The sequence below is a fragment of the Silurus meridionalis genome, chromosome 12 (genome assembly GCF_014805685.1).
Source record: "Silurus meridionalis isolate SWU-2019-XX chromosome 12, ASM1480568v1, whole genome shotgun sequence".
Classification (NCBI taxonomy): domain Eukaryota; kingdom Metazoa; phylum Chordata; class Actinopteri; order Siluriformes; family Siluridae; genus Silurus; species Silurus meridionalis.
The window spans coordinates 6,801,138-6,824,875 of record NC_060895.1 but is presented as its reverse complement, the minus strand read 5'-3'; the positions used below and the strand labels follow the sequence as shown (position 1 = coordinate 6,824,875).

General features: G+C 38.3%; 1 protein-coding gene across 1 annotated transcript in view; it reads right to left on the bottom strand.

Annotated features, from left to right (window-relative positions):
• Positions 1-678: 678 nt before the first annotated feature.
• The window catches only part of snx19b (sorting nexin 19b), a 34,743-nt gene continuing 11,683 nt past the window's right edge, over positions 679-23,738 (bottom strand). Inside the window, exons 10-12 of the mRNA XM_046863296.1 lie at positions 4,326-4,510; positions 3,498-3,585; positions 679-2,006 (exon numbers count right to left, since the gene is read on the bottom strand). Of these exons, the coding sequence (XP_046719252.1) occupies positions 1,883-2,006; positions 3,498-3,585; positions 4,326-4,510 (397 nt within the window). The 3' untranslated portion in view covers positions 679-1,882. The remainder of the gene's footprint in view (positions 2,007-3,497; positions 3,586-4,325; positions 4,511-23,738) is intronic.

Sequence of the window (23,738 nt, the reverse complement as noted above, 5' to 3'; positions counted from 1 at the left end):
CAGTAGTCTTTTTTTTGTTGTTGGTTTTTCTTCAAAAATGGGATTTCCAAGATACAATAATGCAGATTGTGTTTAACACATTACCCAATGGCAGACAAATTGTGCTCAGTTATTTTGCCTATCCTATATATCAATGCATCACTGGCACCCAACTACCTGCGCTCCTTCACCACAGCAGATGTCACCACAGCAGATGTCTGCACAAAGCTCACAACATCATCAGAGACTCTTCATATCCCAGTCACAAACTGTTGAACCTCTTTCCATCAAGAAGGAGATACAGGAACCTACGCACCACAACAAACAGGTTCGGGGACAGCTAGCTGGCACAGAACAGCGTCAGCATTTTTCCGTCCTCTGATTGGTTGGTCCGAGGGAACCTGTTACCGCCAAGTTTGATGTGGTTTGAAGTCTTAACTGGGTTTTTTGCTTTAGTAAAATGGTATTCATCCTTCATATGTGAAATGCCTCTCTCTCTCTTTAATGCCAACGGTGGTTACAACGATGGTTACAACGGTGTCCATACATCTCTGCACTGCTATAGCCTTTATTTATTTACACATATGTTTATATATATATTAGTAATTATATCCACATCTGTAATTATAAACAAAAAGTACATTCAAATTTATTGAATAAATATACACATGATATATAATAAAATCTCTCTCCGGTCAATTCTTTTTACATATTTATTTTAATCACAGCTTAACTTACAATACAATTTCTTCACTGTAACATTTAGAAATAGTGCATCAGACATATTACATTTCACACAGTAACGGACAGCAGGGAATCATTTACTGGATTGTTATAATAAACACTTCACAAGGATCACTAGGTTCATTATACTGAAGGGAAACCATGATGCAGAATTAAATATGGGAAACCTTTTTTCAAAACATCAAGCACTCAGGAAAGTTATTGACCATGTAAGAATGATGCAAGCTTTAGTGCCATTTCTTATTCTTTTCTGTTTTTAAATCTTTAAGCAGATAAATTAGGTATACAAACATGTTGAGGCTGATAACTCCTTTTACAGTTTTAGACATAATATTCATCAAATTGCACAAGTGTGAGGGGGAAAAATATCTCAGTATTTATATCCGAAAAATTGATTCATCATATACACAATGACCTAAACATTGAACTAGAATGGAAAGAAGACCACTCTGCATTCTTTTCTGCATTATTCTAATGATATTCTGTTTACATTTTCCTTAAGGCTAACCATAAAAACGCAGTATTACCAAGTCCCTCTCTGTGAACAGACAAGATTTAAGTTGTTAAAGTTGTTCCCCTGAACCATGTACATTTTCAGCATGAATCTCATGCCAACTTGCATGGAAAAGCCCTCCAACCTAAATAAAGTGGAGGAATATACAACAGGAAGCTGGAGGTTGGGATCTTAAGCAAATGAGAGACAAATGTGTCACAGCACAGTGCCCATGGCAAAGAGCAGGGCGAAAAAAGTTGCAAGTAAACATAAAGTGACTGGGGGAAAAAAACTCTAAAGCAGGGCCAAGTTAAGTTTAATCTGTCCTGGTGTTATGAACTTTAATACGAGTCCATCTGTGAAAGGTTTGCCCAAAGTTCAAGCTGGAAGAGGGTGGATAAGAGCTTCAGATGAGAGCTCTCCACTAATTCAAATCCGGTCCAGGGGTGTTTTGGAGATCAGTCAAGGTCTGCTAAAATGCAAAACAGGTGGCCAGTAATCAAAGCGAGGCCAGATGCACATATTGTGTGCGAGACCCAGACACGTAAGGGCTAAATTAGAGTCAGACCAAACCATGCACACATTACATTTTACCTCTTCCATGACTGAACCTCCCTGACTGACCGGACTTAGTCGGACAAGAGAAGTTGGTGATTGTAGGAGTTCCTATGGTGGTAGTTTCTCCGCGTTTTTAGAAAGACTCTGGAGCAGCATCTTTTGAAAGTCATCATCGAACAGTTCGGGGATTAGGAACTCAAACAGCACATCCCACACGCAGTAAACCAGGTGCCTGTGTATAATAAGTCAAAGGTCAGAGGCTCATCTGTGCACTTGTGTCACCAAAAAAACTTGAACACAAAAGCACTGAATTAAAAAATAAAGGCTGAAGATTCATCATGCTCTTCCTGCCAAGTATTTACTCTCCTGCAGTGTCCCAGAGCATTCAGTGTGCAAGAATGTAGAAATAATAATTAATAGAAATGACATGCAGGTGCTAGCAGTATATTTACCAGATGACAGTTATTAGAGTTTGTTTGTTTTCATTTCAACGTGCTTTATACCGATAGCACAGTAATCAAATATGTAAGGATGCAGATGCACGTTTCGCGAGGCCAAGAAAACAGGATATTTGGATGTTCAAAAATGGTCGATAAAATACACAATAAATAAACCAGTTTGCCAATTTAGGCAATGCTGCTAATTTTAATGAGGTTCTCCATAGTTTTAAATGTGCTACATTTTGAATGGTTTGAGTACAAATAAATTACCCTTTAAGAATATGTCAATGTCAGATCAGACAACGAAATCAGAGATTTATTGATAGGAGTGGAAGACATGTTAGTGGAAGAAGCGGTCATCTTCCTCCTTAACAGAGCTCTTTCACACCTGGAAAAAGCTGGGGGCACAGTGAGAGTCATGTTTTTTTTTTTACTTCTTTAGTGCTTTTAACTCCATCCAACCTGCACGTCTGAGGGATAAGCTTGTGTATATGCTGGTGTATATGCTGTTGGACCATCATGTGTCTACCTGGGTACTGGATTACCTCACAAACTGATCACAGTATGTGAGGACTCGTGACTGTGAGTCTGACATGGTTGTCTGCAACAGCGGAGCCCCGCAGGGTGCGGTCCTGGCTCCGTTCCACTTCACTGTCTACACTGCATGTTCAGCTCAGCAACCCATCACCTGCAGATGTTCTCTAATGCCATTGTCGGCCTGATCACGGATGATAATGGCAGGGAGTACAAAGGACTGATCAAAGGACTTTGTAGACTTGGGACAACGGAGCTGCCTCCAGATAAATCCTTACGCTTGCCCATTCCCTCTAACACATTTGAGGACAAAATGTTCACTTGCTGCCTAATAAATCCCACTATGTAAAACAGATGCCATGATCAAGAGATAATCAGTGTTATTCACTTCACCTGTCATAATGTTATGCCTGATCGGTTTGTATAACTAGAGTACAAAACTGAACCAATGTAAAACAGTTGACACTGCATGCTCACTATTAGAAGGATAGCTTCTACAGGAAGATGTAACCTTCAGTCAGCATACATACAATAAGCTATTGCCATCTGTACTGTGCAGCCCTTGTTTCTTGGGCATTAAAATACACTTATTTTTTTTTCCATACAGATTTATATTGATAGCTTTAACTGGAATATCTCAGAGTACATTTTTCATGGTGGTTTTGTGCCTGTTGCATAACAACACCGACTGCAGTGCTTGTGTGTGTTCAATTTATCGTGCGTGATGCATTGAAAGTCTTTCAACTGACCGGTTTATTGTAGAATCTTGAAGAGAGTCGAGAACGACCTGCCAGGAATGCTTGTACCTCTCTGAGCCCAGCATATCTGAAACAAGTTCTGTAAACATACAGAGTAAAGTTGGTAAGATTCACCAGTTCGGCATAAAAGTTAACGATGATGCATCGATTTAAAAAAGTGTGCATTTTGTATCACGATGCATCGTTTTGAAGATATATGCATGAGTAAAACCTGATTTGCGCTATACTTTTATTATTTAGAAAGTGACCAATCATTTGTGACCAATATTTTATATATAGATGGATTTTTCTTTGCTACACTGTTTTTAGAGGAAATGCTGCTTCACAACACTATAGAGACCGAGGCGTGTCCTGAGAGTCACATAGAATATAGATTAACATGGCAGAGGTAGAGCTGCATCTTCCTAATAGACACAACAGGAAACATCTGGTTTTGGAAATCAGAAAGCACTTAAGTAAATAATCAATAACATATATATATATATATATATATATATATATATATATATATATATATATATATATATATATATATATATATATATATATATAATATATATATATATATATATATATATATATATATATATATATATAATATATATATATATATATATATATATAATAAATAATGTATCTCATCGTTGGTTATGGATAGAGATGCAAATCGCATGGTCAGATTAGCAGACACGCCATAGAAGAGAGGACGCATGGAAAAACAGCACTAAAAACAGTAGGCGGTTTTAATTACTTAAGTTAGTGCATATTAGCAAATCCATTTTACTGGATTTTACAGAAAGTAAGTAAAACAGTGACTACCAGGAAGCAAATTCATTAAACACTGCAGTGACTGCTGTTTGGTGTCTTCTTTCTGCTGCTGGGTTCGCTGAGGCCGGGGAAGAGCAGGCAGATTGCCCCCAGGCCACACAGCTTGCTGCAGGACCCTCAAATAAGTCACCCAATACTGCATACACGTCAGATTAGCCACTCCAACCTCCAGCCACCTACACACACATCAAAGCAAAGCAAAATCAAAAACATGTGGACTAAGTCAGCATTATGGTTTAACCTTGCCATAAAAATTTTTATATTAAATAATAAAAAATAAATAAAACATTTGGTTAATAAGGCACAGAAAGCCAGACCTTTTTTAAAACAGAGTTACAGCCCTTAAAAGAATTGTGTGCAACAGAGGTTAGCGAATAGGATGTTTCCGAATGCTTTTTTCTAGATGGTTAACTTTAAAGGCAAGAATGTGTGTGGTAGTGATGAAGCTGCATCTGTGGGTAATTTTTCTAGCAAATGTGCTAGGTTTCACTGAGCAGTGATGAGGCTGAAAGGTGGAGAGACAAGAGCCACAAGAGCAGGAGGGAGGGAGGGAGGGAGGGAGAGAGAGAGAGAGAGAGAGAGAGAGAGAGAGAGAGAGAGAGAGAGAAAGATCGCTTTCCCAGATAATTAAGATTCTCAGCAGAATCCAGCAGACGCAACCTCAAGCCAAAATATAGCTCAAAACAACAAATCAAAACAGATAACTGGCAGGTGTTACAATGCCTGGTCTAGCTGGGTCTTACTTCAGCAGCCACTGTGGCCATGCCCCTCATCATGCTCAAAATGGGACCACAGGGTGACCCAAAATCATTTAAGCAACTGTTAAACCATGCAGCAGCTTGTCAGAATGACTATGAGCAGTCTGCCTGTTGATGCCACTGACAGCCTGTAGTCTTCCGGTCACAAGCCCCACCCCCAGACACCATCATCAGCAGTCACACTTGCTAATGCTTATTGGTCTTGGCCGCTCATTTGCATTTGACCAACAGTTCTGGGACACCTGTTGAAGATGGTTGCAGACTGAGGACCATACAGTTTTGTGGCGGTTCCATTTGGGCGCCATCCCTAATGATCCAAGTTTTTGCCCCAAGTTTGCTCAAAGTTTTCCTCCTTTAATTCCTTCTCTGTTTAATAATAATCATCAAGGCTCATGTCTGATGTCAGTATTACCAACGGTTTGTTTCTTTTTCAATACATTCCACATTGTTGTTTTGGCTATGTCCAAAAGATCTGATTAATTCCCCCCTCGTTTCTCTGGTTGAAAACAGCTTGATTTTCTCCCAGAGAGAGAGACCATTGGGCTCTGGGCTTCATGTTCATTGATTCTTTATAAGGAATCATTTATAAATGATTCTTTGCGAGTGAATTCCCGAGCTCAGAATCTTTAGAAAAAATTCACAGTTATTAACAAACAATTGAACCTGGGAAATAAGAAATGAATGTCATTCACATATTCCACCAGGACTAAGGGTGGGTTTAAACATATGGTGTAACATTAACATTGTTTTACATGGTTAGATGTAAATATCAGGGAATGAAAGCTAATCTAACATCTCATCTTTTCAACTCAAACAAAAATGCCTTCGGTGTAGCGCTAAATACAAAAGAATCGGACTATGCAATAATGTCTTTAGGAATATGCATTATTATCCACAGATCCTTAAAGGATATGTGGTAGTTGGTGTATAGTGACAAGTCCGGGCAAAATATTGACATTTTAGGAACGGAGACTAATGATCAACAGTAGGACATTTTATTCCACTAACTGCATTAGAGCTGTTTATACACTGCAGCTCATTATGACTGGAACAATCTCAGTAAGTGTACACAAGACATTAACTGGGAGCACATTTCTCAAGAGCAGTGGAAAACGTGTTAGTGTGAGCAGAAATGAGCCGCTAAATGGCATTCGAAATGTTAATGGCAGCCCTGATTCGATGTGACACTCCAAAAACATAAACAGGTATATAAGTATATTCCATATGGACTGCCTACTTGGTAATTGGATTTCAACTGGATATAATTATACCGTTGGATTAGTCAAGTCATTGGCCGCTGGCGCTGGAATGAAGACGTAATACAGAGCAGGAGAGACGGCAAATTCATTGTCTTGACATTGCAAACGGAGACGAATGCTAAGAGCCAGCAGCAGAGTCCATAAATCTTGGAAGCTTCCAAGAAGTGCAGTGCTGTGTACAGTACCGGTAAAGCATTGCAAACAACTATTTTTATTTATTTTACCCTTGGATTCTTTTTGGTACAGTAAGCTGACATTGTACATGACACGAATGTCATGGCATCGTCTGATTTACAAGCACTTTTCTGCCATTCTTAAAAAAAGCTGCATAATATGTTCAAAAGGGAATGCAAATGTCATTTAACTATTATGCTTTACTGAGACAATCATATGATTTGGGATGGCTGATGGCTGCAGAGGCCAAATTATATTTAAGCAGTACATTCAGTGGCGGTTCACATTGAACAGAAACTAGGGCTGCAAAAGGGCAGAACATTTCCAGAAACCTTCCATGGGATCTTCATCTGGGGAAAATATTCCAAGTTGGAAATCTACCGCAATTTTTTTTTCACATTAAAAAAAAAATTTATTAGAAATGTAAGAAATGTTTATAAACTTTACCATACACAAACATAATTATAAACATTTGTTTGGTCATAAGCTGACATGCATGCAAACTAATACAGATAAAAAAAAAAAAGACTTTATTTAATTGTTAGTATAATTTTGTTTCACAATAGTTTACACAAGGCACAAGGAAGTTTTGTACATAAATGTAATATTGATGTCATTTTTTGGACTATTTTATGTGCAGGATTCAAGAAATGATGTTTAGTGTACGGAGGGATGCGCAGTGCATGTAGGGGGTGTGGCCTCAATAGCCCTGCAGTACAGTAAGTGTGCTGTGGGCTCATGATTGATGAATGTGCAGGTAGACATTCAACTGGAATTGCTTTTAAACAAGATTATCCGGCAAGATTTGTTTTTTAACTACATTTAAGTTCCCTGTTATATTTTGTACATTTTGTAAATTCCCAGTTTATTCACATTAATTCCTGTTAAATTCCATATATTGCCTTTGCAAATATTCCAGTCTTGAAAATTCCCAGAATTTTTTACCAAAGTTTACCAAAAGAAAAAAAAAAGGCTTATTTTTTGTTATCATCTTCTTATTTCGGCTGCTCCGTTTAAGGGGTCCCCACAGCCGATCATCTGCCTCCATACTACTCTGTCCTCTACATCTGCCTCTTTCAAAACAACTACCTGCATGTTTTCTTTCAGCCAACAGTAGCCCATTTTCCACCGGTACTCTGTAGGATAACAATATCTGTGGTGGTCTTTGGAAACCCGGGCCTCGACCGATACGGTATGAAATTCTGATTCGTGATCCGCATATTTGATTTGGCACATGTTTTTACGGTGGATGCCCTTCCTAACGCAACCCTCCCCTTTTATTCGGGCTTGGGACCGGCACTAAGAGTGCACTGGATTGTGCCTCCCTAATGCTTGGGTTGCTTATTTTTTGTTATAATGCACTAAATGTTTGAGTATCAGGTTTATATATGGATAGGGATCCACATGTAAACAGATAGTAATTGCAGTTAGCTACTTTAGGCAAATGTAAATGCATCCATCTCCCCAAGCCACAAGACACATTCAAACTAGATTTAAATGTGATCAAGAAAAATCTTGATCACATTACGTAATTTGAATGTGAACCACCTATGAGTGCGGCATCTATTAAATTTTTTTTTTCTTTTTCAATATTAGTCTTGTCCACAAGACACCAGCATCATTCACACAACCACAAAGAATGATGACAAAGCTTATGCAACAATCTAGTTTTTGGACAACTTTTTTCTTTTAATGTTTCAAAGAAAAAAAAAAAAAAAAAAAAACACCAAACGAAAGAAAAAAAAAAAAAACAAACAAACTAAAAAAAGGTTTAACCTTTTTTGAAATTAAGCTATGCAACACTTTACTTGCCAATTTAATCTCCATATATTTACATGAAGAGAATGATTCATTTGGTGCTCTGGCTTTACTAAGGTGTCTCCTGCAGGTGTCTCCACAAACTAATTACTCCTTTTCCAAATACACGAGAAGAAGGCACTGATTCAATCTCGATGTTCTTACCGAATGGAACACGGAGATCTGTCTGCGTAGCCAAGTCCTAAATCATCTTATGGAATAATCAGCCTCGGAAAAGAGTCATGAGCGAGCCTTTAAATAAACCATTACATACTGTTGCAATACCCAGGGTAATGTTGAAATAAACAAATCATCTATCCCGACTTCTGGTTTTTCTCAAAACACATTCATTTCCATCACCAGAGAATTTGCATAAAACTTTCATTTCCAAGGATGAGGGCAAGGCTTGGTCAAGGAGAACTGTGTTTAAAACCAATTGGTTCTGATGTAAAATAAAAACAAACAAGCACCTATTTACAAACACTAACATGTACAGCTACATCTGTGTCCAAGTGTCTCCAGATGGAATTATTAGTTGTCCTCAGCCAAAAAAAAAAAAAAAGGGGGGGTTGATCAGCAGGCAATTGTTTTCACCAAGCAGGTTTAGTATAATTGAAGATAGTACATGAAATAATGTATGGTATGGTATATAAACTTTCTTCCGGCTTCTCCTATTAGGGGTCGCCACAGCGGATCACAAGATTTTACGCTGGATGCCCTTCCTAACGCAACTCTCTCCATTTATCCGGGCTTGGGACCAGCACTGAGAGTGCACTGGCTTGTGCAACCCTAATTGCTGGGGTCGGTTCCCTGAACGGGAATCAAACCCGGGCCGTAGCGGTGAGAGCGCCGCATCCTAACCACTAGACCATATGGTAGACAAAATAGAATCCTTTGAGTAAGGGATTTTCAGAACAGTTTATCAGGTTATGTTACAAAAGTACAGAAAGAGGCCATGTATTATAATAAGTTTTTTTCTTGTTTTCTCGTGATCGTGACTTAATTTTCTCGTGATCTTGAAATAACAAAAGTCGATTTCTCATCATCATGCGTCCACGCTTCTGCTGCCACAAATGGTTATGGTTATTCTCCATGACTCCACCTCTAGAACATGCTCTTATGTCGAATACACAGAAAAATCAAGTGGAAACAATGCTTGTTGTGTCGAGATCGCGAGAAAATCAAGGGATTTTTTGAATGACTGCCATGACCCTGTGGGTTTCTACCATTTCCAATTAGGATCCATTAAATAAATCAACCAAAGCGTTTTACGAGTAAACCCTATAATCTGACTATGACCTCAACCTCACTGAACACCTTTAGAAAGAACTGGATCAGACTGCAGCCCCCACCTTCCTCACCCAAAATCAGGGCATAACCTTAACTACTGCTCTTGTGGCTACATGAACACAAACCCCTACAGCCACACTTCAAAATGTAGTGGAATGTGTTCCCAGAAGAGTGAAGGTTATTACAAAAGCAAAGTGGACTTAAACTGGAATGAGATGTTTAAGGGATGAGTCCGAATAGTCAAATATTCGACTACCGATCTCAAAGTTGAATCTTCGCAGAGGTGTTATAAAATGAGGATCATGCCGTTCTGGTTATATGGGGGTGCTCAATGTCTGGTTTCACATAGAACTACCAATTTTTTTCCTCTAACAACTTAATATACAGCCTTTAATAATAATGCTGAATTAAAATGTGATAAGAAAGAAGTTATTTAAATAAATATTTGTAGTGTGTGTGAATATATCCAACAGATTTAAGTTTCACTTTCCATGATCCATGACCAACACAGGAGCATTTTGGCGGGTAGGGATTTAAATATTTAACAATGTCTGAGAGATGGTGAATTTATTTTTGATCGTTTTTTGGTGCATCATGCGCTGTAGGATTTCGTTTTATTTTCCGACATGTGAAATGCGAATCCTGACTGTAGTGTGGCCTTTATGTATATATTTCCTACTTTTTTTAGGTTTATTGATCCACAAAATGTTAAAAAAAAAAATTCTAGATATTTGTGTGATGTCTCCCCCCAACACACACACAAATACGCTTGATCAATTGACTATGGGTAAGACTTGACAATTCGGGGGACACCCCAAATGGTATGACAAGCAAGTGTCGACAAACTTTATATATATTCATATAGTTTATAATTCATGCACACAGTTGCCTGGCAAAATTGTGCTCTGAATATTTCTCTGGAAAAATATTATTTCTCTAGATATTTCTCTCGATAAACCTCAAAATTTGTTGACATCCTTATCAGTATTGCAGCTGCTTGAAAATGTGGTCTCAAGCTTTATCTATTGATCTTACAAAGATGAAGCTATTGTGTTAGAGAAAGATCTATTACTATAGAAGGATCAGGCTATGGAAATGAAAAAAAAAAACACAATCGAAAAAAGAAGTGCCAAGTTTCCTTTCAGGTTCACTTTAGAACAAAATCTGACTTAATAAGTACCTGGGAATGGTTTGGAATGGTGACCACCACAGCACTTGGAAGCCCTACTGTCATAATCAAAATATTCTCAATTTACATCCCTAAATATTAAAACTACTTGGAGCAGGTCTGTAAAAAAAAAAAAATAATAATAATAATAATAATAATAATAATATAGGCCCCCAGCGCTAAACCAATAGTATCAATTGATGGTGTCGAGATGACAGATGCAACTAATTAACTACATGCTTTTTTCAAGAAAACCCCTTTAGGGTGTTGAATGATCAAGCATGAAAACAGCACAGGCCATGGAAAAGTCTCACAAAGCCAAAAAAACCCAGGGTGGCAGATAACTGGGAGAAAGAGACAGCAGGAATCTGAGTACAATTGCCCAGACCCTTTTGGTTCCTGATCAGTCTGAAGGAGGCTTTCAATCAACATGCTTTCCCAAGCCCTTGCCTGGGTCTGTGGTAATTAAAGACCCAGTAGAGGCTAATACCTGGGCGGGGGAGAAATAATGACATGGCAGTGTTAAACTAGGTCCATTGAGGGTGGTAAATTTGCCTCAGCATGGGGTTAAGTCTTTAATATGTTAATATTAGAGAGAGGTGAAGCCTTATGAATTCCCTTTTAAATGAAAATTTTGCCATGGCTCTCCCACAACTAGACCCAAGGAGTCTCCAAGGCAAACTAACCTGTTAACAAATGAAGGAAGAACATTAAACATCAATGTGATGCATGTATGTCTATGTATTCTAAATCAGTCCAATCAGCAAACAGTCCAATCTTTTATCCCTTATCACAGCATTAATCTACACCAACATGCCCCCAAATTCCACACGAGACCTAATGAATAAAAATCGTTAGACATTATGGTTAAAAAGCAACTATGCAGAATGTTGAATTGGAAACACTGGATTTAGACAATTATTTACCCAAGCTGTTCCTCCAAAAACTCCTACCTCACCCAGCACTGGTTATTAAAGTAACAGACAGGAACATAAACAAACAGGGTTTGAATCAAAACCAGCTAAAACCAGTGTTGATACTTTTTTTTACAATTACCATTTTTGTTTCATTCAATATTATCATCATTTCTGGTGGGGACATGCTAAAGTGTGTAAGAGAACAAAAAATGACCATATGCACTTTAAAACGGGTCTCTCTAATGTTAGTATGTAAATGATGTCAGATATCAAATTGAATGAAAAAATAAATCTTTGTTTAACTACAAAGGTTCATAGAAAGGTGCTACCAGATCAGCAAATCTTACCTATACAATTAAAGACAACAAAACTAACCTGAGATCTGTATTTGTTACAGTTAATTCAGAAGAAGAGCACTGAGCAAATGCCAACCATACAAAAAAAAGGCACATTTTTTCAATGGCATAATTGAAAACGGTCTTGTCTGTGTGTGGAGTGTGTGGGGAATAGAGGTCGACTGATCAATCAGCACAGAATGTTGATCACTGGAATTATTGTCCATTGGAAAATCCATATTGATAGTTTTTCCGGCTTCCGGTCCGCTGTTATTATGAGAGCGGCCCCCAAAGGGGAATCACTGATGCCATGTGAACCAAGGAAAGCGTTACATTATATTCATTATTTATAATTTATTCATTGTATAATTACATTTATTAGTTAATATATGTATATTTATTTCATTCTCTGCGCACAGGTAGGAAATGCAGAGAAAGTGGCTGAGGCAAAGGTCACTGGTGGGGTCAATAGCAACAGGGCGTGCAGGCTTTGGCTACTTCCTGGTTGTAAGAATTGACAATGCTCAGGGTAAAGAACGGTAACATCTTGTTGAGCACTAGATGGCTTTCGGCTTTTGGACGACTAGATGGCTTTGGATTAAGAGGGCAGAACCGTGGGCAATTGCTGCTGGGACACAGGCCTGATCAACCCTTGATGGGTCGCCTGGACGAGGGTGTCTGACCCAAAACACCCAATGACCCCAGGATACATCCTTGATGATGTGTCCCAGTGCATCTGCATGAAGCATTTTGTATTATGTTCATGAATTCATATATTCAAATTCATTTAGCACATTTTCATGATTCAGTACTGTATATTAAAATTTTATTTTTGTAAATAAATAAATGGTTTTTTTTTTGTTTTTGTTTTTTTTATCCAGTATCCATTTTAATCAATTGATTAATCGGTTTTTGGAAAGTATGATCAAACCTCGGTAAAATCCACTACCGGTCGATCTCTAGTAGAGAACAACAATCATGCATAGAGTGATTAAAATTTAAGAGACTAAATTAACTTTACATCAAAAACGGGTAGTAAATCCTTTATTCCTTTCTTGTAGAGAATTCTACAAAAAAAAAAAAAAAAAAAACCTCCTCCTAGCATTGGCTTTGGACCAAAATTTATTGAACTGGATGTTCAAAAAATGTAGTAAACCACTGATTAAAAAACCTTTCTTTGACCTTTTTCACTTAGCAAACTATAGACCAACTTCATATCTCTTAAAGCTCCTAAAAAATGCATAAACCTAAGACATACATGGGTTTTAAGGAAACATCATAGTACTGAGACAGCACTGTTTAAACCTAAAAGCACAGGTTCTCAATCTAGAGTATTTTATGTGTATCAGCCCATATGGAGTTCCACAAAAATTAGCATTGAAGAGAATGCATCTGGTTCCTCTTCCTTCATGTCAGGAGGCGGTTATTTACTTGCCACCGTCATCTCTGGATGACGATTTAAAAAACCCTAACAGGCATCAGACCTTATAAATTGTTTGTACTGCTGAGAATCCAGTCTGGGGTTTTTTTCTGTTAGAGAAATTTATCTTCATGTTGTTTTGTTGCGAGATGTTTAATAGCCAGGCTCTTATCTGAAAAATGAAATCTCACAGCTGTTGACTGAAACAAATCTCCCTTCTGTGGGAGGCATTTCCCCACTGTCTGAGACGAAGCAAACATGGAATTACCCAACTTATCTACTTTAACAGCAAATAAAGATAGCACCACAGGGAAAGTAGATATACTACGAATAATTTGTTCTGCACCCGATATAACCTTTTGCCGTTGGACTAGTTGGCAGCAAGAGACAAGATGCAATGTAATACTCGAGTGTTACTCTTAAAGAAACGTGGAGGCAGCATTGAAACCATGCTCACTTTAAAAGACCATGTAGTTTTTTCTATGATTAATAGTAAATTGTTTAACATGGGAACATGACAAATGAATTGCATTTGCTAACTAGGCAGTACAACAAAACTTATTTCGGCTTCACCCATTAGGGGTCGCCACAGCGGATCATCTGCCTCCATACCCCCTGTCCTCTACATCTGCCTCTTTCAGACCAACTACCTGCATGTCTTCCCTCACCACATCCATAAACCTCCTCCTTGGTCTTCCTCTTTTCCTCCTTCCTGGCAGCTCCATCCTCAGCATTCTCCTACCGATATACCCCATGTTTCTCCTCTGCACATGTCCAAACCATCTCAAATGGGCCTCTCCCACTTTGTCCCCAAAACGTCCTACATGCACTGTCCCTCTTATAAACTCGTTTCTAATCCTGTCCATCCTCGTCACTTCCAAGGACTCAAAGGCAATACAACAACTGGCTAATAACGCTTTCTAGTCCCATGCTATTGATACTTAATATTAAAATAATTTCAAAAATATATATTTTTTCAATATCTCCAGTAATTGTTGGTCCTGTGATTGATTTGTATGCACTTATTTCAATAATACTGTATAACTTGCATTCTACTACAATATTACATTTATAATGCTGGCACTACAGAGTGGAGATTTTCAGTGAGCTACATTTTACTACCCGAAACACTTAATCGATAGCGACACAAGCCTACGGAGCAAAACAAATCAGGAAAATTCTCTATCCATAAACCGCTTATAACAATTTAAATCTTATCATTCAAACTGATGGTATAATCTGACACATATCTAAGGTCCTGAAAATGTTCAAGATTCCACCGAATCGGTCCTTGAACTCAATTGCACATTGCAAAATCAGCATCGCTGTTCTTGCCAAGAGAGTCTGGACAAGGTATTAAAACAGCTGCTTACGATTGTGAAACCTCCATGGAAAGAAACTAAGTTTTCAAAAAAAAGATCTGAGATTATAGTCAAGCTCATTAACACACAATTAATAAAAGATTTTCCACGTACTGGAAAACTACAATATATCTTGGCGGTTACGAGATCTTATTCAATAGTTAACAGCAACGAGCCTGCCAGTATTTAGTCTAGTGGAAATCTCATTAAAAAGCAGTTCAAATGATTAAGAATTAAAAGCAACAAATGACATCTTGTCAGCGGTGGGACTGAGGGGGGGGACCCGAAATGCAGGACGCAACTAGAGTAATGTTAAACAGTCTTTAATGAATAAGGTAGCAAGAGAAAAACACTTATGAGCACAGGCAGCATGGCAAATTAGGAGAGGCAGGAACAAAACCACAAAGCATTCCAGGGTCTGAACACAGGCAAAGCGAGCAATGGAGGCTGAGACACATTTAGAATCCAATGACGGTTACAAAAATCGGGCATGGCAAACAGAGCAATATAGGGCAGATCAAAACCATAAACCAAAAGACAGTCCAAAGTCCAAACCAGTAACCAGGTAGTGCATGCGGAGATCCGGACACATCTAGAAGACTTTGAATATAAATAAAATTGACGATGACAATTTGAACTATGCTGAAAACCTTAAGAGGGAAATCTACACATAAACCTAAAGGAGTTTGAAATGTTCAGATACTCATATTTTAAAAGACCCTGGTAAAAGTTGTAGTACTGGCAACAATTTTTCACTCAAGTTAGAAGTAAAGAAGCTCCGACATGTACTTAAGTAGACTTTACTACTACCTTTTTTAGTGTTATACTGGTAACTGAATTTCCCATCATAATATATCAATACAAAAGAATTTTAAATATTGTTATCTAATGAATATATCCAGGCTGAACATCCACCATATAGAAGACAAGCAGGAAAAAAGATGGTGATCAGGAATGTCTTTGTTCTCAGTCATGTTTAAACCACTGACTCCAACGTTAGCCGTATTTAACCATAGGCTAGCCTACGTCTGTGGTGCGTGAGAGCCAGGAAATAATGCAGAGTAGAAAATATATTGATCACCAAATAAATTTGAACTAAAGTAGCGAGCCTGGTTTGAAAATGTAAGAAGTATAAAGTACAGATTTTTGTGTAAAAAAATTTTAATGAATAAAAGGAAAATAAAGTGAAGTAAAAATCTATTCATTAAAAACTAATTCGAGTAACGAAGTATTTGTCCTTTTTTTTTTAACTTCCCGTCTCTGATTACAAGCTTCTATAAAGTCACGAGACATTGCATGAAGAATGCTGTTATTCTATCCAGGGCAAGTGGATTTTCTAGAGAGCAAAGATATTTCTAGAGCAAAGTACCCTTAATAAAGGGTTAAAAAAACATTGGACACATCGGTGGGCCAATATGATCATGAATTGTGTTGAGTTTTATAATATTACACACAGTATGTCTTATTTATCATTTTGCCTTCAGGACACCATATTGGAAAATCATTTCCTCTGTCAAAAAAAAACGGTTACAACAGTAGATATAAGCCTTGTTACCAATCCCAGGATTGCAGTATGTCTCTAATTAAAACAAGCTCTTAGATTTGTGACAATAAATCTTTCCTAAGCTGGTGCACTTATGTAAATCCAAAAAATATCGGCAAAATTACAAATGTTTGGATTTGTATTCTAATGCTGGCAAAGATGTTTAGAGCATCAGACCAACTTTATTCAAGCAAAAGACACTATATATTTTTTTTGTTTTGTTTTTTCACAATAATCAACCAGGGCCCCTAAAAGCTGACCACATTGTCCATGTGGCCTCTATGATGAATGTACAAGTCTCTGGCAAGAATAAAGTAAAGGCTGTAAGAGCCAAGAGAAAGATCAATTACGGACAAATTTCAAACACAGACGTTTCCAGTTTGTCACATTGCTGGCACTTTAATGGACAGTTTTCATCTAATTAATTTCATGTCTAAAAAAAAAAAATAATAGAAATCACTAAATATGAGACTTTGGCATTGTCAAGGAAGCTCTCCAGAAGATTTAAAACTGCACTATTTCTGATAACGCTCAACCCAAACATGCCAAATAGCTTTACTTGACAGACTAATGCATGTTCTGTCTGGAATGGAACAATCAATCAAAAGCAATGGCAAGGTAACATTCTTTCCACCTGTTCTGGTGTGAAAGCAAAAAAAGTCCTCAGAGTGCATTAGCTAAATACATGCACTGAAGTACAAACAGTGGAACATAACATGAAAAATCATAGACCGTTCTAGATTAAACACTGTTGGATAAGATTTGGCGTAATGCCATAACTACAGATAAACAGACGTGAAAACAAAGGCTCTGGCACAAACATGCAATTTTTTTCTTGTTTGTCTTTTGGCTGTTGGACAGTGGTGCACGAAATACACAAACCATGTACTTGAGCTAAAGTAGAGATAATTACGCCAGTAAAAGTGCTCCCTTTGACTTACACTTGAGTAAAAGTACAAAAGTATTTGCCTTCAAACGTACTTAAGTATCCAAACTACTGTGATTTATTATGGCTATAATGTTTCTATCATTTCTGTCACAAGACTCAACTCAGGTTATGTGAAAAGACTCTAATGTTACTCTCAGCACACCGATCTATTCAGAGAATGAAACTAATAAGTCAAACACTGATTGATACCTATTAAAATGATCATAAGTCCTAAACCTTCTTTTATATAGAAGGTTGGCACAAAAAGGCCACGGTTTGATGTGGCGAGTTCGAGACAGGAATTTCTTCCATCATTGATTCCACTCAAAACGTTCTGCTTGCTGTTGAACTGACGCTGAACTGTATGTTGGTGCTAAGTACATCCCACCAAGCGTCAATCAAAACAAGTTGCATCTTTGACCCGTTTCCATTTGGGGAAACACTTCAGTAAAGTACAGATACACGAATAAGCAACTTAAGTAAAATAACAAATTGCATTTACTTCGTTACTGTTCCCCATAATGAAAAAGTTTGGTGAGTTACAAACTGAGGGACAAGAAAAAAGAATGAATAAAAACGAGTAACAGATAATTAGGGGTAATTAGTACTAGAGAGAGTTTGTTTGGTTTGGCAGAGATGGGGAAGTCCAGAGATTTCCAACAGTCCTCGAACTTCTATTATTCTATTACTTATTAATAAGGAATTGTAAACTGACCTACTCAAGGAGTTGCTTAGAACAGGTTGAAATCTAGGAAACAATGTAATCTAACAGAAATCATTCATGTTCATGTCCCATTGAATTCAGGACTACATACACTTTAAGGTCAAAGGTTTATGGACACCTGACCACAAGATTTGTGGGTTTTGGAAACAACAAATTCCACCTTCAGTCCCTATTTACTGCAGTCAGCAGTCCAATTCATCCCAAAGGTGTTCAATTGTTTGTAGATTTTTCTTAGCTAAAGGAGCAGATCTGAAGGGGGATCGTGGATATAGAGTGTTTGGTGAACTGTGATATTTCTATGCCGTCCTCCCCTTGTCACACGTTTACTCAGGTTGGTTGATGGTGGATCCTAGAGATCCTAAAGATCCCTCATGTCTGTTACCTTCTGGTTTTTCCCTTTAGTTATGCTGCCATAGCGAGTCTTGCCAGAGTCCCCAAGTGCACAGTGTCCTTAACTTTTATACTTTTATATTTCTCTCGTCAGCCCTCTTCTCTCCCTCTCTCAGTTGAGTGACAACTGTTCCTGCCCCCTTCTCCTCTCCTCAGATCTGCCCACTTCGTTTGCCTCTGGATGAGGTTCTCTTTGATTGGAGGCCACTCTGTGCAGCTGGAGATGTTTCACAACTATTGCCTCTGGATCCATGAAATTAACGAGCAACACAGGAGCTTTGACGATGGATTTGGACTGTACTTAATGTCAACAGTCTGCTACGCTGACTCAGGACTACAGGTTGCATTTAAGCACCATCACTGCATACCTCAACATCGTTAACTGTAATAAATGGACATTCGTTGCCACCCAGATGAGGACGGGCTCCCTCTTGAAACTGGTTCCTCTCAATGTTTCCTCCTTATGCCATCCCAGGGAGTTTTTTCTTGCCACATGTTTATTGTTAAAAGCGCTATACAAAAATGAATTGAATTAAATTTAATAGGTTTGAGATCAGAGCTCTATAGCAGGCCACTCAAGATCTTCCACTTTAACCCATGCAAACCATATGGAGCTCAGTTTATGCATTGACATGCAGAAACAAGTTTGGGATTGCCACATACCAAGGCATCAGGTACAATTGTGTGCCTTCAACTTTTGGAGGAAAAAAACTACACATGGCTGGAAAACTCCAGTGTCCCAAAACTAGTGTTCATATACTATAGAAATACTATGAAGAATAACACATATTTCTAAGTGTTGTAATCATTAGTGTAATCATAGTTTTTCGACCATAGGCAAGTCTTCAGTACAGAGAAAAGTACAGAGGACAAGTCTTTCCGTCTTAGAGAAAGAGGGAGAAAAAGAGGTTTGTAAGAAGGATTATTACATGCTTATATTTCTTATAACGCAAAAACAAGCCTATATTCATTTTATTTCCTTTTACCGGGAGACATTGTGCAGTAGCCGGATCCAGCAATTTATTTTACAGATTCAAAGATCTGTTACTAAAATAAGAAACAAGCAGAAACAAGCATTCTCCACTGAGAAAATTACCTACTGCTTTTCTGGAAAGAAAAAACAAAGCTTAATTTTGTTTAAACAGAATAACTTTAGGCCCCTAAATTGCTCTTCTGCACCTTGATCATTTTTTTCCCCTTAGAAAATGGTCCATTAATTTATCATATTTTTTCCACCCTGGTGAATTCTAGCTGTTTATTAAAATAATTACAGCAAGAAACCTGTGCAGGTGTTTTATACATGGTTGGTACATACATACATATTATACATATTCTTTCTAGGGATATTAGGTTCATTTAACACCACATTTAGATGTTTAGGCAAGGTTATTTGTATTTGAACACGAACATGGCGGGCATAGTTAAGTCGAGGCAAGTCGAACCCGCAGGTAACATTGGATGATTTTAACCTTTTACTTACAACCGCCAATCCACGCACAATATGTTGCCAAATGTATTATGTCACCTGGTCATAAGTATGGTATGTGATTTTTGAGCATTGTAGTCCACATTTAGTCCCAATTTGCTCTTATAATTCCCTCCACCCTTCTGGGAAGATGTTCCACTAGATTTTGGAGTATGTTAATAGATATTTTTGTTCATCAGTCACAAGGGTGTTACAAAAGGCAGGTACTGATGTAGGTGAGGAGGCCTGGGGTGCAGTCAGCGTTCACATTCATCCCAAAAGTGTTCAGTAGGGATGAGATCAAAGCGCTATAGAAGACCACTCAAGATCTTCAAGGAGCTCACTTTGTGCACATCGGCAGTGCCATGCTGGAACAGGTTTGGGTATCCAAGTTTAAGTAAATGCTAATATTTATTACAGCACATCTAAAAACGTCCCATACAATTGAGTGCCACCAGCTTTGTGGTAACAGTTTGGAAAAGAGCTACATATAGTAGGAAAGGTCAGGTGACCCAATACTTTTGGCAATATAGTGTATATGTGTATCTTTGTGCTTTTAGTAGCTGGTGAGATAAGAGACAGAGACAATTCCAAAATTGATTCAAGTCATTATTTTCCTCAAAATTCTACAAACAATACCCCATAGTGCAGAGGCGATTTCTTTAAGACTGCAAGGGAAGCTCGGCTTCCCTTATAATGTCACAAAATTAATGGTCAAATATGTACTATTGTATTAACATTTTATTGACTAAAAATGCGTTAGAAAACGTTCATCTCAAAGACGAGTTCGTTCAGAATCAGTTACATATAGCAGGTCGGCTGACTCGATTTCCTTCTCATACATTCCCGCAGCGTCACAGTGCATTTCCCTATTGAAGCCCAGCGTCCATTGACTTCAATGGGGCTGCTTTGAACGGTTTTTTTCAGCGCTTCGAAACTAGACGGTCATTGGATAAACGCTGCGATTATGTCCCGCCCACGGACGCTCAGCGTCTCTGGAGGTGAATGGGGAGTGGCTGGCCCGGACTCTGAGCTTCTGCGTGATGATTGAGGGTCTGTCGAAAGACTGCATCTCCTTTTGACTGACAGCGATTCTGTACTATAAGGAATCACTGAAGCTATTCGCGCTCAGTCCCATCGCGGATTTCTCAAGTTCAGTCGAAATAAAAACTGCTGCAACCTATTTCTTTGATATTTGCTTGGCGAAATTGCTTGATTTTCATCATACATTTCACACAATTATACACCACATTCCTTGTTTCAGTTTTACAGAGTTTAATATTTTTTTTTTAGATCGTTCATTCATTCATTCATTCATGGCCATCACTTTGATTCAGGAAGACTGAGGTCAGAACTTCAAGTCCTGTATTCAGATCAGGACTTGCAGGGTAACAGGGGAAAGCTGTGTGATTACTTGGTGTTCCTTAAAGACATGGAGTTGGACAGTGCAATGCCTCAGCTTTACAAACTGTTCTCATTAGTGGCAACAATTGGAGCTACATCTGCAGGTGTAGAAAGGAGCTTCTCCTGTTTAAAGCGACTCAAGTCCTACACCCGAAACACAATGGGCCAAGGCCGTTTAAGCAGCCTAGCTCTGCTGGCCATTGAGAGGACACTGGTCAAGTCACTTGAAAAGACTCCTAGTTGGTACGACAGGGTCACAGACCATTTTCTTGAAAAGGAACGTAGGGCAGAATTTACTTTTAAATAAATAGACAATTTTATGATGTAGGCCGAAAATGAGCTTCCCCTCTCTGACAGACCAGTAGCCGCCACTGCCATAGTGACAATGTGAAAGAATTGTGTTTCAAATCTTTGCAAATGTATTAAAAGGAAAAAAAAAATAAAAAAAATAAAAAGTATTCACATGTACATAAGTATTCACAGCCTTTGACAAGACACTCAAAATTATGCTCAGTTGCATCCAGTTTCCACTGATCATCCTTGAAATGTTTCTACAACTCCACCTGTGGTAAATTCAGTTGATTGGACATGGTTTGTCAGAGCACAAACCGAGCCATGAAGTCCAAAGAATTAGCTGTATACCTCAGAGACAGAATTGTATCGAGGCACAGATCTGGGGAAGCGTACAGAAAAATGTCTGCAGCTTTGTAGGTCCCAATGAGCGCAGTGGCCTCTATTATCCATAAATGGAAGAAGTTTCGAACCACCTGTACTCTTTCTAAAACGGGACCACCGGAATTTTGAAAAAGCGTTTCTCTGTGTAGAGAGGAGAATCTTTCAGAAGAACAACCATCTCTGCAGCACTACAACAATCAGGCCTGTTTGGTAGAGCGGGTAAACAGAAGCCACTCCAGAAAAAAAGTCACATGAAGTTTGCCAAAAGGCACCTGAAGGACTCTCAGACCATTAGAAACAAAGACTGAACACTTTGGCCTGAATTGTCAAGTGTCATGTCTGAAGGAAACCAGGCACTGCTCATCACCTGGCCAATACCATTCCTACAGTGAAGCATGGTGGTGGCAGCATCGTGCTGTGTGGATGTTTTTAGCAGCAGCAACTGGGAGACTAATCAGGATCGAGGGAAAGATGAATGCAGCAATGTACAGAGACGTCATTGATAAAAACCTGCTCCAGAGTCCTTTGGACTTCAGACTGGGGAGACGTTTTATCTTCCAACAGAACAATGACCCTGAGCACACAGCCAAGATAACAAAGAAGTGGCTACGTGAGGACTGAATATCCTTGAGTGACCCAGCCAGAGACCAGACTTGAACCCGAATGAACATCTCCGGAGAGATCTAAAAAATGACTGTGCACCGACGCTTCCCATCCAACCTGATGGAGCTTGAGAGTTTCTGAAAAGAAAAATCTGGGAAACTGACCAAAAATAGTTGTGCCAAGCTTGTAGAATCATACTTCAAAAGATTTGAGGCCGTAATTGGTGCCAAAGGTGCTTCCAAAAAGAATTAAGCAAAGACTGTGAATACTTATGTAAATGTTATTTTTTTGTTTGTTTGTTTTTTATTTATAATAAATTTATAAAATTCATTTAATCCATTTTGGAAAAAGCTGTATCGGATGCACTGTACCTACATGTGTAGCATAAACTTTAAACAGTAACAGGGTGGACCATGCAAGTTAGTGACTTAGAGCTGTGGAATTTTTATCGCCTGGACAAAAATGAAATAAATCAACCTAATACATGCAGTCCCCCATTTACGATGAAGATGCGTTCTGATGACCCCGTCCTAACATGAAAATATAAAAGTCGAGAGATGGCTAGGCCTCCTACCCAGGAGTTTTAAAGAATGGTGATCAGTATGGAGTATTATACTGTAAATAATTAAAAAAATACAGTAAATAATTTAACAAAACAGAGCCATTTATAGTACCGTAGTGTATAAAGTAGGAGTGGAGGGCGGAGCATACGCTGCTACATTTGCCTGCCGTGCGAAAGAAAAGTCGAACCATCGTAACTTGGGGACCATCTGTATCCACATCGTTTCCAAAGTGTCATTTACTCGATTCCTTGTATACAGAACTGCTTTACAAATGCAATATTAAACTTACATTACTCAAAACAATAATGTTGTGATTAAAAAATCTGAATAGATTGGTTGTGATTGTCAGTGACTAATCACAACAGTGTCCCTGTTCAGCGTATACAACAACTTGATTGTGTGATGCAGTTTAATTATCATACAGTTGTCATCAATTAAGTGATTCTAAATATTTGTAGTTCCATAGAAAAATGGTGTGCAGGATATCTATACAGAATTTGACAAAAAGGCCAAGACAAAATCTTATCAAGGAGGCTGCCAAGCAACATTAAGCAGACTGAGAAATACCAATCATTGCAACTGCTACTAATCTCTACTTAATCTCTAGTGACTAAATAAAAAACATTTTAA